Source organism: Rhinopithecus bieti, unplaced genomic scaffold, assembly GCF_001698545.2.
Source record: "Rhinopithecus bieti isolate Rb0 unplaced genomic scaffold, ASM169854v2 scaffold_33474, whole genome shotgun sequence".
NCBI classification, from domain to species: Eukaryota; Metazoa; Chordata; class Mammalia; order Primates; family Cercopithecidae; genus Rhinopithecus; species Rhinopithecus bieti.
The window spans coordinates 599,310-617,855 of record NW_016814460.1 but is presented as its reverse complement, the minus strand read 5'-3'; the positions used below and the strand labels follow the sequence as shown (position 1 = coordinate 617,855).

General features: G+C 43.4%; 1 protein-coding gene across 1 annotated transcript in view; it reads right to left on the bottom strand.

The window, feature by feature from the left end:
- Nucleotides 1-13,028: 13,028 nt before the first annotated feature.
- Nucleotides 13,029-18,546, bottom strand: part of CBX5 (chromobox 5) — a 48,886-nt gene continuing 43,368 nt past the window's right edge. Inside the window, exon 5 of the mRNA XM_017850922.1 lies at nt 13,029-15,773. Within this exon, the coding sequence (XP_017706411.1) occupies nt 15,623-15,773 (151 nt within the window). The 3' untranslated portion in view covers nt 13,029-15,622. The remainder of the gene's footprint in view (nt 15,774-18,546) is intronic.

Genomic DNA, 18,546 nt, shown 5'->3' with positions numbered 1-18,546 from the left:
ACCACACAGATAACTGACTGTGTTCTCTCTCACAAATATGTAATCATAGTCACACAAAAAAAATAAGAATTGGAACTATTTTTCAAGATAATGAATCCCTGTTTTAAACATCATTGCTGAGAGAATCAGGAGTGCTGGGGATGGAGAGTTGCTCCAGTTCTCAGGAAGAGAAAGATGGTAGTCTCCCCGCTCCCCCACAAGGAAATGAGGAAAACCATCTATACTTTTCTTTCCATCTTAAACCTTTCACTCACTCCCCCTTATTAGCTCTGTACTCTCTGACACATGAAAATAAAAAAACAGGGGCCGGACGCAGTGGCTTATACCTGTAATCCCAGCACTTTGGGAGTCCGAGGTGGGCAGATCACCGGATGTCAGGAGTTTGAGAACAGTCTGGCAAACATGGCGAAACCCCGTCTCTACTAAAAATACAAAAACTAGTCAGGCGTAGTGGTGGGCACCTGTAATCCCAGATACTCAGGAGGCTGAGGTAGGAAAATCACTTGAATCCAGGAGGCGGAAGTTGCAGTGAGCCAATATCGTACCATTGCACTCCAGTCTGGGCAACAAGAGCGAGACTCCGTATCAAAAAAATAAAACAACAAAAAACGGGAGAGGAAAATGGAAAGAACTGAGAAGATGATAAAAAGGAAAATACAGTAACTAGAAAGGACAATGAACAGTGAAAAGGTCAGGGAGAGGGAAATTGGAAGGGCAGAAAAAACACACAGGAAGGAAGCATCCTGTGACCTGCTCCAGAAGCAAGACTTGGCTGCACCGCACCCTTGAGCAGCAGGGAGCCCCAGCCCTGCTCTCTCCTGGGAGCACTGTGGCAGCCCCATCCTCTCTATCTCCCAGCTCCATGCGCAAATAGGACTAGAAGGGTAAGGCAGGAACTAGAGCAAGGGGGTATGTGACAGAGGACAGGCCCAGGTGTCTAGGAGCTGGGCTGTCCTGGCTCCTACCAGGAATAGCTGAAATGTACAGAAGCAAAGGATTATAGTGTGGAGTGGAGTGGGGAGAAGCAAAGGGGAAACAGGCTGCAGAAGTGCTGCATGGCCCATCCCATTCCTTCCTACATAGCAAAGGCAAGGGCCCTAATTTACCTGCCCTCCTACCTCATCCCCATCTCCACCCCCTATCCCTACCCCCACCCTTACTACACATGTAGAAGCAGAATTTCTAATTTTTTCTTTTCTTTTCTTTTTTTTTTTTTGAGGCAGAGTTTCGCTCTTCTTGCCCAGGCTAGAGGGCAGTGGTGCGATCTCGGCTCACGGCAATCTCTGCCTCCCGGGTTCAAGCAATTCTCCTGCCTCAGCCTCCCTAGTAGCTAATTTTGTAAGAATTTCATAAGCTGCAGCAGCTGTGGTCAATACCTCAGCTTCCCACCAGCTTCCTTCTCCAGAAGACAGCAGCAGCAGAAAGAGGAATGAACAGGAAAGGGTACAATAATAACCCTAAACCTTTTCATCTCAGCAGCCCCCAAATATATCAGCAAGCTCAATTCTCAGTGTCTCTTCCTCCCTCCTTGGCTCATAACCAAATGATCAAACAAGGCTTTGCTGAGAGGAGGCATGAGGCTATTGAGCCAGCATCACCTCTCCCAGTGTGGGAGGGCGCATCACATACTACACATAAACAGAAGCACCTGTTTCCAGAGGCAGCATGGGGCAGTAAGAGCTCACAGAGTCCCAGGTTGTTATACGAAAGATAATAATTTGATGGGGTTAAAATTAAATGTCCAAATTGAGGTTGCTTATGGAATTGAAAAGGGATGTTGAGAACATGGGCTGGAGAGACTAGAAAAGGAAGAAAAGCAGACAAAGAGAAAAATACACACGATACAGTAGACAAAGGGGGAAACCATAAAAAATACAGCCTCACAAATAAAGGCAGAAGCTAAGAGAAAGGAGGGAGTCAGCACCTGGAAAGCAAGATGTTACAGCTGCAGAGGTGGAGGGGAAAGCAGGAGAGCAACAGGGAAGAGGAAAAAAGAGCTGAGAATCAGACCCTTCCCTTCATCTGTCTTCATCTTCTCGTAACTTTAAGCAGATGAGTTCTTGGGGTATTCTCACAGTGGCTACTGCATCTCAGCCTGAACAGCAGAACCCCCGCAATGCCTGTGTGGCATGCCCACACACACCAGTTGGCCCCCAGCTTTCACCTTGTCTTCCTGTTCCCCAACACAGACGCACAAGTCACTCTCAAGGCTTGGGGAGCACCTTGGTGTGTCCACAGGATATAATGGGCTCTCCTCTGCACACACTCATGCTCAGCAGCCCTCAGTATTGGGGCTCTCACCCCTAGCTCACACTTACTTCCAAAGAGCAGAGGCTGAGGACTGCTGACTCTAACAGAGCGGTTTAGAACTGTGTGTTCAGGTCAGGCGCTATGGCTCACACCTGTAATCCCAACACTTTGGGAGGCCGAGGCGAGCAGATCACTTAAGGTCAGGAGTTTGAGACCAGCCTTGTTAACATGGGGAAACCCCGTCTCTACCAAAAACAAAACAAAACAAAACAAAACAAAAAAATTAGGATGGGTGCAGTGGCTCACACCTGTAATCCTAGCTACTCAGGAGGCTGAGGCAGGAGAATCGCTTGAACCCAGGAGGCGAAGGTTGCAGTGAGTCGAAACCGTGCCATTGCACTCCAGCCTAGGCAACAAGAGCAAGACTCCATCTCGAACAAAACAAAGCAAAACAAAAATTAGCCAGGCGTGGTGGTAGGCACTTGTAGTCCCAGTCTCAGGAGGTTGAGGCAGTATATAGCTTGAACCTGGGAGGCGGAGGTTGCAGTGAGCCAAGATTACGTCACTGCACTCCAGCCTGGGCAACAGAGTGAGACTCCGTTTTAAAAAAACAAAACAAAACAAAACTATAGAACTGTGTGCTCAGTGATCCAGTGAAGGGGATTCCCACACAGTGATCCTCCATTTTCCCCAGGCTGTCAGTGCGGCACTGATTTCACAAGCTCTGAAGCTCTTTAACAAAGACAAAAGGAGGGGCAAAATTGCCCAGTTCCTGACTTCTCCAGGACACTGAGGCAAGATTCCTGGGAGGAGAGCTATGAGCAATGATGAGCCCATCTGAATGAGTGCCATGCAGGCACAGTCCCTCACTGAAGGGAAACAAAAACCAAGACATAGTTGTTTAGGAATAGGAATGTGGGTGTCAAAACCTTGGACTTGTCCTTTCCAGTGGGCCTGAGACAGAGACAAAGTGACATGATGTTTAGAGAGCAAGAAAGAGATCGAAAGGGAAGAGGGCAAGCAGTCTCAGGCTTCCGTGGTAGGAAATAAATAATGTCCAGAAGGGTCTGGCTCTGAAGTGGACCAAATGGCTCTCCTGTCCCATGTTTATGAGGTCATGGACCATTAAGCCAGCCAACCTACAGATGTCTTCATAAGACTTTATGAGATTAGACTGGGGAGACCCTATAACTCAGCAAGAAAGGAAAACAAGAGGGGAAAATTGCAGATAAGAGATGGCAGAAACAAGTGCTCAGCTCCAGAGGCCTCACATGTCAGTGAGAGGATGTCTGGGTTGGGGGACCCCTTCATCTTCCTCACTTCTCTCTTCTGTGAGTTTCTGCCTATCTCCATTAGACTCAGGACGACATCAGGCTTGTATTATTCAATAATTTCTTGATTATGTACACACTTTCCTCCTCCTAACTTCCAACTGACCTCACACCATGTTCCTGACCCACAAGCCTTCGGTCCTCAGAGAAGTTTCTTTGGTATTTGCAAAGCAAATCAGAAAGATAAAATACAAGGTTTACAGATTCACATATTTTCAAACCTGATTTAGATTGCATTTGCTTGATGTGGTATTCCATAAGTTCTAATAGCCATGAGAAGACTCTTCTAGGGATCCCCAGGTTGCTGAAGGCTAATATTTATTCTCTGAACCATTAGGAGCACACAAGAGCATGGAAACCAGGAAAGGTACACACTGAACCAGTTAAGGAAATAAGAGTAGGAAACAGGATATGCGTTATCTTATTTCCTCAGGCTTGCGCCACCCTGTGGTTATTTGTAGGAAGTCAGAGACCAGTAATTCTTAGAAAAGAAGCCCATGTTCTCCAAGTCTTGTTGCTCTTTCAGAAATTGAGCTGACACTCCAGGGCCCAAATTAAACAACGGGTGTAAGACCCAGATCTGTAAACCACCACTCAGAATCCATATTTGAAAAGCAACCATTTATTAGAACCAATACAAGAGTATGAAAAGAGGGAAAAGAGGAGGGTAGAAGAGGGGGAGAGAATGAGGTCTGCATCAGATGTCAGTTATGGAAACACATAAATGCTTACTTTTTAAACATTTACATTTAAAAGGTGAACATATATATAGACCACTTATAGTTTTTTTTAAAAAATCAAAAGCAGACATGTTTGGCTGAAATAAAACCAAGAAACACAATCAAAACTCCCCCATAAACCTAAAAGTCCATGGAGAATTCAATTTCTCATTTCCATTCAGAAATCTGGCTACAAAGTGATTTGTTTGCTACTTGGGACAGTACAGAGTGCTGAAAGAAACCCAGCTCCTGAGTCTCTTAGATCCCATCCTGTAGGAAGTGGTGGAAAAGCCAGCGGACCATGGGCAAGTCAATTCCTGGCTCCTTGGCAGGGTGTCAGACTGTGCTCTCTCCATTCCCCAGGACTCCACAGAACCGTCTGGTACTGCTAGTGCTGGGTGAACAGTGAGAACAAAGTCCACAAAACACAGAGAACCAGAATGTGACCGCAAGGAGCCAGGACCTTGTGCTTTTTCATGGATTACAAATCTAGGGCCAAGGAGAGGAAAAGGAGAAAGAGCCCTATTGGGAAGAGGAGCTGGCTGCACCCCTAAACTGAGATGGAAAGAGTAAGGCTCTTGAGCCCACACCTGGGCAAGTAGAAATAGTGTCCAAAGGTTTCTCAAACCAGAGGGGAAAAAGGTCAAGGTTAGGTTCAGACTGCAGACACTGAGAAAGAGATGACAGATGCTGAATACGGTGAATCGGATGAAGCTTTAAGGATCAATGCCCAATTCTGAGTGTTACACACATTTCTAGGAAAAATAACTCCAATGTAGTTTTTTTGGGGGGGTGGAAACAAGGTGGTCACATTTATTGAATCAGCTGGTCCCTATGAGGAAGGAGAGGCCCGGGTACAGATACTACAAAGGGGTACAGTGACCCAGCTGTCCTGGGATCAGTTTGGGGAGTGGTAAGCAACGACATAAATCAAAACCACTGAGGGTTGCTTTGATCCTGAGACAGTCTGAGTCTGCTTCAAACCCATGGGAATGGAACTTTAATCCCCAACCTGCAGAGAGAAATAAGCAGTAGCATCTCTGCCTCACGATTCCCTAATCCAATGCTCTTGAATCTGAAATGGCCTTCCTCTGTGAATGCAAGACACAGAAAATCCTAAGTGCCTTCCCCAACAACATCCTAAGAAAGTCTGGACTAATAAGATTCCAACATTCATGAAAACACTGTCAACATCTGAACTAGCAGCTTTGATGAGGGGTGGGGGGCAGAGAATTTGCCGAGTCACTAAGTAGTTCCAGTCTTGGAGACAGCTCAGCGAGGACGACAGCCTGTGTGTCAGGCTTAAACTCCGGCTCAAGACATCCTCCACAGAGGACCCTGAAGTATTCTATTAACTTTGATTTACAATGCCTCACAACACCACCCCTGTGAGGTAGGTCAGTATTATTACCCCCATTTGACAGATGGGGAACTGAGGCATTGAAAGAAGTGACTTGCCCAAGGTCAGCCATTATGAATCAGTTGAGGAGGTGGGCACACAGAGTCAGCATCCACTCAATTCTTGTTCCATTTCCCAGAGCATTTTACTTCTCAAGAGTGCACTTGGAAGCAGAGGGAAGTTGGCAGGTACACCTCATTCTGCAAACTAGATTAATTCAATAACCCAAGAGTATTAACTGAGGGCCTATTATTTATCTAGTATAATGTGAGGAATCTTGGAAAAATGAACTGCTTCTGAAAATCATGTTACAGATATTTTGAAAATAAAATTATATCTTTAACATTAAGGACATGAATTCTTTTGTAAAGAAATATTCACTTTATATTAGGAGGTGAAGGACTAAGTCACACTGATTTCTCAAAGTTTTACATTGAGTAACCTGAATTCCTAAAATCCAGAAAGCAAGACCACATTCCAACAGAAACAATGAATAAGAACCATTTCCCCAGTGGTGGTTCTTGGTAGCGCTCTTACAAAGCTGCAAGGTTGGTTGCGTGGGAATCCTAACACCACAAAACACCCTCTTACTATGTCACATCCCTCCCCACAATACCCAGAGGGCGGCATTTTTCCAGCCTTTCTGCCTCAGCTCTACTTCAGGAGTTGCAGCATCTTCAAAAACACCTCAAGGGTAAGGATACACATGGTGACCCCTGCTTTTCTATTCAGGGACAGGGGATGAAAATATTCTCTGTAACTAATCATATAGACTCTTATATTCTTTCCTCCTGCCAGAGATGTAACTCTTTAACAAAAAAAAGGTAGAAGAAAAAACAGTATGTCTTTTCTCCCCCTTTGGATTCTGGTAGAAATCATTATGTCTCTTATCTTAAACTGAGGAGGTGGGGAGTGAGGGGGACATGAGACAGACACCAAACTCACTACCAGCCCTGGTTTAAAAGAATCCAGTCCTAAAGCTACTGGAAACCAGAGAACACTGACTTGAGCCTTAAGAGTGTTGTGACATGATTAAACTGTCTTTTCAGGTGTTCTCAAAGAATTTCTAGGCAGAAAGCCTCTCCTTTCTTCCATACCTCTTCACAGCAGCCAGTGTAGCAAGTCCCCACATACAACAGAAACTCAAAAGATGATGTATCAACACACACAGTAAAATGTTCACTAGGAGCCGGGTGCAGTGGCTCATGCCTGTAATCCCAGCACTTTGGGAGGGAGGCTGAGGCGGGTGGATCACTTGAGCCCAGGAGTTGGAGACCAGCCTGGGCAACACAGGGAGACTCTGTCTCTACAAAGAAATTTTTAAAATAATAAAATTAGCCAGGCACCGCGGTGTGCGTCTGTAGTCCCAGCTACTTGGGAGACTGAGGCAGAAGGATCATTTGAGCCCAGAAGATTGAGGCTGCAGTGAGCTGTAATAAAGATACTGTAGCCGGGTGCGGTGGCTCACGCCTGTAATCCCAGCACTTTGAGTGGCTGAGGTGGGTGGATCACAGGGTCAGGAGTTCAAGACCAGCACGGCCAAGATGGTGAACCCCATCTCTACTAAAAATACAAAAATCAGCCGGGTGTGGTGGCAGGCACCTGTAATCCCAGCTGCTCGGGAGGCTGAGGCAGAGAACTGCTTGAACCCGGGAGGCGGAGGATGCAGTGAGCCAAGCTCATGCCACTGCACTCCAGCCTGGGCAAAAGAGCAAGACTCCATCTCAAAAAAAAAAAAAAAACAAACATAAAAAAGGCTCAATATGGATATTCTACGTACAGGAACCATTCCAAGACCTAAACAGATTTTTTTTTTTCTTTTCTCACTGATAGCTGATCACATTAAACGGGTACAGGTGGTAAGAAAGTTCAAGACTGATCTTTTGGCAATCACAGTTTAGGTTAACTGTTTGGAATTCCTAAAATAAAAGAAATCCCTTAAAAAAGGTTGACAAACTGGCCACTTGGCCTTGAATCGACTGTTTGGGTCACACCTGCCAATGCCAGGGGACATCACAAAAAAAATAGAGAATGGCAAGATAAAAAGTTCATTGCATTCAATTTGGCCTAATTTCTTGATAATAGTTTCCTATTAGATTTTCCGATTAATACTGATGGCTCTTACCTAGGCAGTGATAATTAGGTTTTGATCTATTGTGACATTAATGATCACAATCAGTTGACTTTGAAATTGTCTTAATTAATGGCTCTTTCCTTGTCAGCTTTTGCCTCCAGTGCAGGATTCATTCCCTCCCCCACTGCCTTAATTCCTCTTACTGACCTCAGAAACAAATAGCACTGGAGGAATCACTTTCTTCCCATAAAACAAGACTTTAAACTATTTTAAAATATTTCTCTTGACAGAAGAGCCTTATGAGATGATGTGAGACGAAATGAGGATCAGAATGAAAAAGCAAGAGAACAAGCTGTCAATGAATCTGAAAAATTCCATCATAGAAAACAACCAAAGTCAAGCACAATGTTAAAGTGACAAGTTGAAGTAACTCTAAAAAGACAAGATGAGGTAGATTAAAATCCAAGAAAGTCAGCACAAGCAAAAAGAAACCAGAATTGTTTATATGAAATTATCTAAAAAACTTCACACTTTAACTTTCCAGAACAGTTACTCTAATTCCTGGGAATTCTGACTTCCAAAGTTAGTCAACTCTCAATTATCCAGGCAGAAATAATATCTTTTTCTTGTGGTCACCCATGGGTCAGAATCAACATCTTTACAATCAGACTGTTTCTCTTTTCGTTTTTTTTTTTTTTTTTTGAGATGGAGTCTCCCTCTGTCACCCAGGCTGGAGTGCAATGAAGCGATCTCGGCTCACTGCAAGCTCCACCTCCCGGGTTCACACCATTCTCCTGCCTCAGCCTCCGGAGTAGCTGGGACTACAGGTGCCCGCCACCACGCCCAGCTAATTTTTTGTATTTTTAGTAGAGACTGGGTTTCACCGTGTTAGCCAGGATGGTCTCAATCTTCTGACCTCACGATCTGCCCACCTCAGCCTCCCAACGTGCTGTGATTACAGGCGTGAGCCACTGCGCCCGGCCAGATCAGACTGTTTCTTAACCCAGCTAGGCTTCGAGGATTAAATCTGAGACTCGGATTTAATATACAAGGTATATGTATTTCTGGGAAAGGTTTCCACATAAGTGATACAATTCTCTGCTTAGAAATCACACTCTCTTCAGTATTGAATAAAACTGCTCCACTCAGAGTAGATGCTCAGGTATTAACAGATGTGCTCCAAGCATTCTCTTTGGAAAATCTCGTCATTAGAAAGCATGTCCCTGTTTTAGGCTTAAAGGCAGTCTCATGTTCATTCCTCCAAAAGGGATGAGAAATTTAAAAAGGTGTGAGCAACTCTGGTGAAGTGTCCATGAGGAATATGTTGTTATAGAACCCACAATCATGTAACACAACTGAATCTGCAACACACTTAACGCTTTCCACAAGCAAAGATTAACTCTACCACTACTGTGGCCAAGAATCTAAACCAGGGATGAAAATCAGGAGGTCTCAATCCAAACTCACCTGTTTTCTCTCTCGGTAATAACAGCATTTCCAACCCTCAGCTATATTTATTTCCTGGAATATATTCTTGTGTTCTATGGCCAGCTGGCTCAGTTCACCCAATGTTATAGGTCTTTTCCACATATAAGCCAAAATTAATGTCAACTTCTTACTCTAGGGCTACAAACTATACAACATCAGCCAGTCTGTCTCTGCCCCCAAGTCAGAAATGTGTATTGGTTTATAGATAGCATTTATTATACCAAGCTATTTTTTTAACAGAAACATAGCTTGTAAGCACTTAAAACTATTAATGGTCAGTTCATCACACACCAGTATGAAAGTTATTTGAAAGGCCGGGCGCGGTGGCTCAAGCCTGTAATCCCAGCACTTTGGGAGGCCGAGACGGGCAGATCACGAGGTCAGGAGATCGAGATCATCCTGGCTAACACGGTGAAACCCCGTCTCTACTAAAAAAATACAAAAACTAGCCGGGCGAGGTGGCGGGCGCCTGTAGTCCCAGCTACTCGGAGGCTGAGGCAGGAGAATGGCATAAACCCGGGAGGTGGAGCTTGCAGTGAGCTGAGAACCGGCCACTGCACTCCAGCCCGGGCGACAGAGCGAGACTCCGTCTCAAAAAAAAAAAAAAAGAAAGTTATTTGAGGGCAGGGATGGCCTCTTTCTGAACTTTGTATCTTCAGGCCAAAAAAATGTCTGTTGAATGAAACCAATGTTGATGTACAGCAATGTGGCTGGAATTTAGAAAGCTTAATAAAAATTGGGTGAGAGGGGCATCTAATTCAGAACATGTTTTTGGGTGTAAGGCTAGTATCATCTACTTTTGAAAACATAATTTTTATGATTAGTAGGTAAAGGTAGCATGAAACTGCAATACACTGGCTCTAGACCTTTCCTCTCTGCCTTGCCACAGGCATGCTTGGTGGTCTGATTACAAAAGTACGGATCTTAACACTATAATTTTTATTCTAAAATCTCAACCAAAAGGATGGGATCATGGGTGCAAAGTGAGTTTTTTCTTTAAATTGTGAGAAACCATTTCCACATTTCAGATCTAATGGGGTTCTCATGACATTGCAAAATAGTATTTTATGCCCTCAAAATATAACCTTAAGGTAGAGACAATTGCTCCCCAGGCCAAACACAGATCCCCCTCCAACCCCTCACTGTATCTTAGGAAAGCTGGGGTAAACTACAGATTCAATAAAATCTCAATATGAAAATCCCAAAAACCTTCCCCAATGCCCTGTGGCTTGGCCTGAACATATGCAGGGTGGCTACAGAACAGGAACAAAGAGTTAAGAATAATAAATGCCTAAGTTACAGGGACATGACCAATCCTTCATTAATGACACAAAGTAGAATGCACAAAGTAGTATGTGGTATGGCTGGGGGACAGTCAAGAACCATCTAGACTTTTAAGTGTTAGAAGCACCGCAAGTCCAAATGCTCCCCAGAGCAGACCAAAACTGGATTGTTGTCCATGGCAACACTGTTCTCCACTATTCTGTCTATAATGAGAATATATCAATAGCTGGAAAACTGCTTTCACACATGGCAAACCGCGAAGAAAAACAAGGATAACCTCAGACCACTTTTACTTGCTGTAACGGGTGGGGGGTGGGGGGGTGCCAGCAAATAATGGATTTTTAGTAAACAGAAAAGTAAATATAAATGCAGTTGATAAACTAGAAAGCAATCATCAACTAATTGCAGATTATAAAGAAGAAAAAATACCCAAAAATCCTTCTCAAAATAGCAACCCAGTGGATGGCAGTCAAGCTTTCCAGTAACCAGTTATTGATGATTCATAGCCTACATCAAATGAAGACTTCGATTTTGATACCAACAATGTCCCCAAACCAAACTTAACAAAGCTAATGACTGCTTCTCAGCAATTCAGGAAAAATTTAGAAGCAAATATACCATTGTGAACAAAAAAACAGAAGCTTGTTTTGGGGACAGGAATTCCGACCTAGAGTCTGAGTGAAGATGTGGTTGGAAGCCTTCTCAAACATGCAAGTCCAGGACTTTTCTCATCCTGCCTTCCTATCACCTGACCCTATTCTGAAACCACCCCTCAAGTCTTTAGCAAAGTCTGGTATTACAAAGGAGGGATCAACAAAGCGGGCAACTGGAATTTTAAAAAAAAGTATTACTGAAAGTGCCCCATGAGAGCAAACAAATAATGACAATTTTATTTTGTGCACAAAATTAATACAGGTGGCCAGGCACAGTGGCTCATGCCTATAATCCCAGCATTTTGGGAGGCCAAGGTGGGTGGATCACGAGGTCAGGAGATCGAGACCATCCTGGCAAACATGGTAAAACCCCACCTCTACCAAAAATACAAAAATTAGCTGGGCATGGTGGTGCACACCTGTAGTCCCAGCTACTAGGGAGTCTGAGGCAGGAGAATTGTTTGAACCCAGGAGGTGGAGGGTGCAGTAAGCCAAGATTGTGCCACTGCACTCCAGCCTGGTGACAGAGCGAGACTCCATCTAAAAATAAATAAATAAATAAATGAGGTGAATGTATTAGGATAAGGACAAGAGGAAGACAGACAATCACCTAGGAATTCTGAGACTACCTCCAAGAATCATCCACAGAAGGACGTCAGCCATTTAACCGGGGCTACAGATCAAAAAGGAAAAAATACAGTCAGTGGACAAGAGTCTCCTGAGAAATATCCTTATTTGAAGAAGCAGCAGGAGTTGATAGAAAACATAACTAAAGAAGTAGAAGACACTGTTAAATTTGAATCTGGATCCTATATAGCTTCTCCTCTGGGATCTACTGAGGAGTGAAATCTAAATTAAGATTTAGCGTAGAAAGCATGAAGATAGGCTGGGCGCGGTGGCTCAAGCCTGTAATCCCAGCACTTTGGGAGGCCGAGACGGGCGGATCATGAGGTCAGGAGATAGAGACCATCCTGGCTAACACGGTGAAAGCCCGTCTCTACTAAAAAACACACAAAAAAAGTAGCCGGGCGAGGTGGCGGGCACCTGTAGTCCCAGCTACTCGGGAGGCTGAGGCAGGAGAATGGTGTAAACCAGGGAGGCGGAGCTTGCAGTGAGCTGAGATCTGGCCACTGCACTCCAGCCTGGGTGACAGAGCAAGACTCCGTCTCAAAAAAAAAAGAAAGAAAAAGCATGAAGATAGTATGTTCCAATTTTAAATAAAAATTATGTTGTCTGAAAGACAATAAAATTTTAGTACTGGGGAAAAAAAAAACTAGATTGTTATTTGAAGAAAACACCATGGTTCTCTCCAGGTTTAAAATGGGTGCTCCCATGCAGGCTGATTTTCCGGCATTTGATCTTAACTTGAAGGCCATCTGCCTAGCCCAGCGATCAAAGAGCTGCTAAGCTGTCCTTGGTAGACTCTACTGGGCAAAGCTGTGCTATAACTCTGAAGAAAGGAAGATCTTTTAATGCTGATTATTGAAAGGATTAGAAAGATTTCTTGAAAGAGGACTAAAACACAGGAAAAATATACTTTTAGCATTTGAGACCTAGGTGTTTAAGAGTGCTTAGTGCTTAACTATTAACTCTTCTGAGGGGAGAAAGCTCCATGAAACAGGTTTCTGTTTGAGGCTGTTAATTCTTCTAGAGCAAGAACATCTACTCAACACTAACAAATGCTGGAAGCAGGCATCTGATTTCCTTTGTGCTAAGGGCTGAAATCAGTATTGGCCTCTAGCTCCCTATATTCCTATAGAACCAGCTGCAGGTAGGCAGGAAGAAAACAAAAGTTGTTTTGGCGGCACTCAGTACAATAAACCAAAAACAAGAAAGACAAACGTCTATTAAAGAGATGATAAGTAGTAGATGATACTGGGGTTATTTCGGTAAAAAGAATATCAGATTGTTATGAATGTCTTAAATATTACCTATAACCACAGCAGCCATGTGCCCCAAGTTTCTCAGAACCAATCTCAGTACCAAATATTGTCATGTTCTTTGTCCATATACTAGATTTTTAGTTTTAAAAATATGGTCACTGCAGTTTACATGCCCACTGCTACTGGGAGGCATATACTGGGCCACGTGGATAGGCTGTCATTTTCTGCAAATCGAGACCCAAATCACCTCCTCAGGAGCTCTGGCCTATTTTTGTCCTATTCTTGTCTACCCTAATTGATATCCTTGGCTACATTTATGATAAATCTGTTTCCTGACCATCCTTTCCTTCTTTTAGATACCGATCAGATTAAGTACAAGCAATTGTCAATTATCCAGCACTTGATCTAGGCCTTTAATTCCTTCAGAGAGAGAAGGAATATACAGATAAAACTCCCACCCACTTGAGGTATGGTTTATGAGCTCTTGCCCAATCACATTACCATTCAGAAGGATTTTCCTAGCTGACTTAAACCAAAAGCTTCATTGTTCCAGTCTGTCATGTCACTGCAGCAACAGCTGTCACCTCAATTATGCAGTATAATTTTTGACACAATTTATATAAGCACACAGAATTAAATCAGCAGCTGAGCAGGGAAGCAATGTTAACAAATGCTATGAATGGGTATATGATTTGCATATTATGTGGCTCATCTGTGGACTGAAGCAATCCATCCATTCCCCTCATTACTCTGAATAATCTAGAAATGGTGGATGCTCCTGGCCAGACAGCTGTATGTTTTAAAAATCAAAAGCAACAAGAAAAGCAGCCTCATGGCTGGTGCACTCTAAAATTAAGGCTATATTAAGCATTTATTCTTATTTCCTCAGCTTTGGGGCTGGGACAAGGATCCTCAAAACCCTGCTATTTCCTTACTTCTAATTGTGATTCTCTAGCCCTCCTCAACCACAAAAAGAAAAGGATAAAGTAGGGCATTTCTTGGGGGACAAAGGCAGAAGGATATGATCAGACAAATTTCTCAATATAATAGCAACACAAGAAGAAACCAAAAGGAAATATTTTGCTGAGTAAGGAGAAAAGGTTGTGTCAACATGCTAATAATGCCAGGGCCTGTCACTTTCCAAGGTGATAGTCTTTTAGGAACATGCCTTTATTTTTATTTATTTATATGTTTTAGAGACAGGGGTCTCACTACACTGCCCAGGCTGGTCTCAAACTTCTGGCTTCAAGCAATTCTCCTGCCTCAGCCTCCCAAAGTGTTGGGATTACAGGTGGTAGCCACTGTGCCTGGCCATGAAAATTCATTTTAAAAAATAAGATACAACTGTAAGTTTGAGGGTAGAAAAAGGGAAGAGCATTAATATTTTGGGGATTCTTGGTGGTAAATCCAGGAGCCAAGAACGCAAGAGACTTTTAACTGCTATGAATACTTAAAATTGATATTGTGGCCAACAGCTCACCTCTAAAACTTCCCCACTGAAAATAATGGCATGGAAGGGAAACTTGGGTCCACTGAGAAGTGAGGGTCAGGTTTGAAGCCTCTTTGGTAACAGGAATGCTTTGGGAGGCCACAAAAGTTGGCAGGGTTGGAGGGTGCCTAGCACCTTGGCACAAGCAAGCACCAGGCAAACACTCACACCTACATAAATATACAGTCTAAATATGAGAAATGGAAAGAAATCATACATACATACCATATGTGATAATAAAGACAATTGTACCCTACCCCATCATCCTCATGTACTATAGCTAAAAATCTCCACAGTTAATACTCTTGTCATTTTATCACAAATTGATATCACTTTACAGAAGCATAAGTGGAGAGTGCTAAAAGCAAGACCAAAAGTCCTGGGGCTAAAAAGAGTGTCTTGACAAATTTCAGTGTAAAATTTCAAATCTTCCAAAGGATGGAGTAATTCTGGGAAGATGAGTGAGGATGAACAACAGAGGGTGGCCCAGAAGACCACACCAGAAACCCTGTATTCTCCTGGGTAGAGCTGAACAAGGTTGGGAAAGCCCCAACAGGTAGGCAGTTGCTATTGGCTTTTTAACAGACGGGCAACATCCTTTGCATCTCAACATGTCAGAACAAAGGCCAGCTAGTCAGCAACATGTTCTAAGAACCAAAGCAAGAAACCAAAATTCAACATCATTGTGACAAAATCCCCCAATCTAAAAATCGACCAACCCTGAAAAGATCAAGACTCTAAGGTGATTAAAAAGTTAAAACTCATCTTGAGGTCACAGGGGAGCAGGAAGAGATCAGGGCAAAGGAAAAAAAAAATTGTGGGTATTACACTCAGTATGTAAATGCCTGGTCTTCACAGAGAGACACTCATCATTAATCAGACCATCAGTTATGTTACAAGAGAACCAATACCAACATTTCTCCTGTGGAGCACAGTGATAAGCACATTTTTTATGGATGTGTTTAGGATAGAAAGGGTTGGGTAGAAGGGAGAGGAGGCAGGGAGGTGAATGTATTATGTACAAAGAGAAATGACAGAGACCATCCCCTCCTTTAGCTCTTTGCTGTTTCTTTCTCTTTGTTTTCCGCATCCTCAGGATATGCATGCCATGTCAGTCTCTCTTCATAAAATGCTATCACAATTTGTGGACATTTCACGTTAGCTTCTTTTGCAAGAACCAGGTCAGCTTCATCTGTGTCTTTCCTGGAGAGAAAGAATATAAGATTTAAAAGGAGAGGAACAGTGAAAGAATCTGTCCAGACATTAAGTTTATATCATTATATGGATTTAGTTGACTTGATTTCCTCCTCACCTTGGTTTCAAGGTGAAAAGGACCCTTTCAATACTTTCAAGAAGAAATTAAATGGATTAATACCTAATATATTATACAGAAACAGATGTCTGTAGCTAGAATTTAGATGTAAACCATGGTAGGCTTAGGTTAAAAAGCTGAATGATAAATAATATTAATCTGCTTCCAAAATTTTTGTGAATACAAGCATGTGAGTGAACCCAATCAAACCTACATTCAGCTCTATTAATTACGCATAAGTCAATTATACACAGGTTGGTCAATCCAGTTTCCAGATCATCTAAGTGAAGGGGTCTTAACCCTCACTTTGTGTCCGTTTAAATACTCATTACCCCTCTGGTCAGAACTGTGGATTGGAACAACAAGCAAATAAAAATTTAGCTACAAATTTCAATTATCTCAGTTACATAACCTCTACTACCAAGTATAACAAAAAAAATCTAGCCACATGGTTCCTTAAACATGATTCCAAATCAATTTTTAAAAATTAAAATTATCCTGAGAAGCCCAGGCACAGCAGCTCATGCCTGTAATCCTAGCACTTTGGGAGGCTGAGGCAGGTGGATTGCTTGAGCCCAGGAGTTCGATACCAGCCTGGGTAACATGGCGAAACCCATCTCTACCAAAAAATACAAAAATTAGCTAGGCATGGTGGTGCACACTTGTGGTTCCAGCTACTTGGGAGGCTGAGGTGGGAGGATCACTTGGGCTTGGGAGGTGGAGGTTGCAGTGACCTGAGATTGAACCACTGAACTCCAGCCTGGGCAACAGAGCGAGACCCTGTCTCAAAATAAATAAATAATAAAAAACAAAATAAAATTATCCTGAGATGTGGACAAGAAAAATTATCACCTTATTGGAGCAGATACTCAAATATGGACTATGGTGGAAAAAGCTAATTAATGTTAATGTAAATCGTAAGTAACCACATATGGCTGAGTAGGAAAAAGCAGTCCAGCCCAAGCGCAGTGCCTCATACCTATAATCCCAGCACTTTGGGAGGCCGAGAGAAGCACTTGAACCCAGGGCAACATAGGAAAACCTGGTCTCTTCAAAAAAAATTTTAAAAATTAGCAGGCCATGTTGGCATGCACCTGTAGTCCCAGCTACTCAGGAGACTGAGGTAGGAAGATAACTTGAGCTCAGGAGGTCAAGGCTGCAGTGAGCTGTGATCACGCCACTGCACTCCAGCCAGGGTGACAGGGCAAGACACTGTCTAAAATAAAATTTTTAAAAAGCAGTCCAGCCTGGGCGTGGTGGCTTACACCTGTAATGCCAGCACTTTGGGAAGCCGAGGCAAGTGGATTGCTTGAGCTTAGGAGTTCAAGACGAGCCTGGCCAACATAATGAAACCCCGTCTCTACTAAAAATATAAACATTACCCAGGTGTGGTGGCACATGCCTATAATCCCAGCTACTTAGGTGGTTGGGGGATGAGAACTGCCTGAACCTGGGAGGCGAAGGTTGCAGTGAGACGAGATGGTACCACTGCACTCCAGCCTAGGTGATAAGGCAAGACTCTGTCTCAAAAAACAAAACAAAACAAAACAAAACAAGCAGTCCATATAGCTCCTTACTTCTGAATATGGCAAATCTTCAAATACAGGTTTCTGGGTAATTTATCAGCAGTACTCTCATCAGATAAAATATTAAGCCTTTTGATTATATAACTGTTTTTTTTGGGGGGGGGGGACAGTCTCTCGCTCTGTTGCCCAGGCTAGAGTGCAGTAGCGCAATCTTGGCTCACTGTAAGCTCCGCCTCCCAGGTTCACACCATTCTCCTGCCTCAGCCTTCCGAGTAGCTAGGACTACAGGTGCCCGCCACCAAGCCTGGCTACTTTTTTTTTGTATTTTTAGTAGAGACGGGGTTTCACCATGTTAGCCAGGACGGTCTCAATCTCCTGACCTTGTGATCTGCCCGTCTCAGCCTCCCAAAGTGCTGGGATTACAGGCGTGAGCCACCACGCCCGGTCTTGATTATATAACTTTTAAGGTAACATGTTTCTTTAGTGGCACTGTAACATAAACCCTCTATGTGTCACAAATCCAGAATACTCGGAAACAGAGAGGTAGTGAGGGCCACACCATAAATCACCCTGTCTTTAAGAAATCAAATTAGGGCTGGGCGCAGTGGCTCACGCCTGTAATCCCAGCACTTTGGGAGGCCAAGGCAGGCGGACTGCTTGAGGTCAGGAGTTTGAGACCAGCCTGACCAACATGGCGAAACCCCATCGCTACCAAAAATACAAAAATTAGCCAGGCATGGTGGTAGGTGCCTGTAATCCCAGCTACTTGGGAGACTGAGGCAGGAGAATCACTTGAACCCGGGAGGCGGAGGTTGCAGTGAGCCAAGTTCGCGTCACTACACGCCAGGCAAAACAGACTCTGTCTCAAAAAAAGAGAAATCAAATTGAGAAGAACTATTTCCTTTTCATCTTAGCGCCATTCTCTCTCTATAGAATGAAATAACTTGTGCTTTGGCCAGTATTAGCTTTAATGCTTTTGTTGAGATTATTTTCTCTTTCAGACATTATTCAGCAGGTTTGGCCCTCAGGGATGGCAGAAAGCCTCATTTGATGTCTAGCCCAGGGTCACAGGCCCATAGTCTTACAATAAGTAATTCAGAACCGTGTAAACAAATGGTTAAGTCATGTTTATATATAT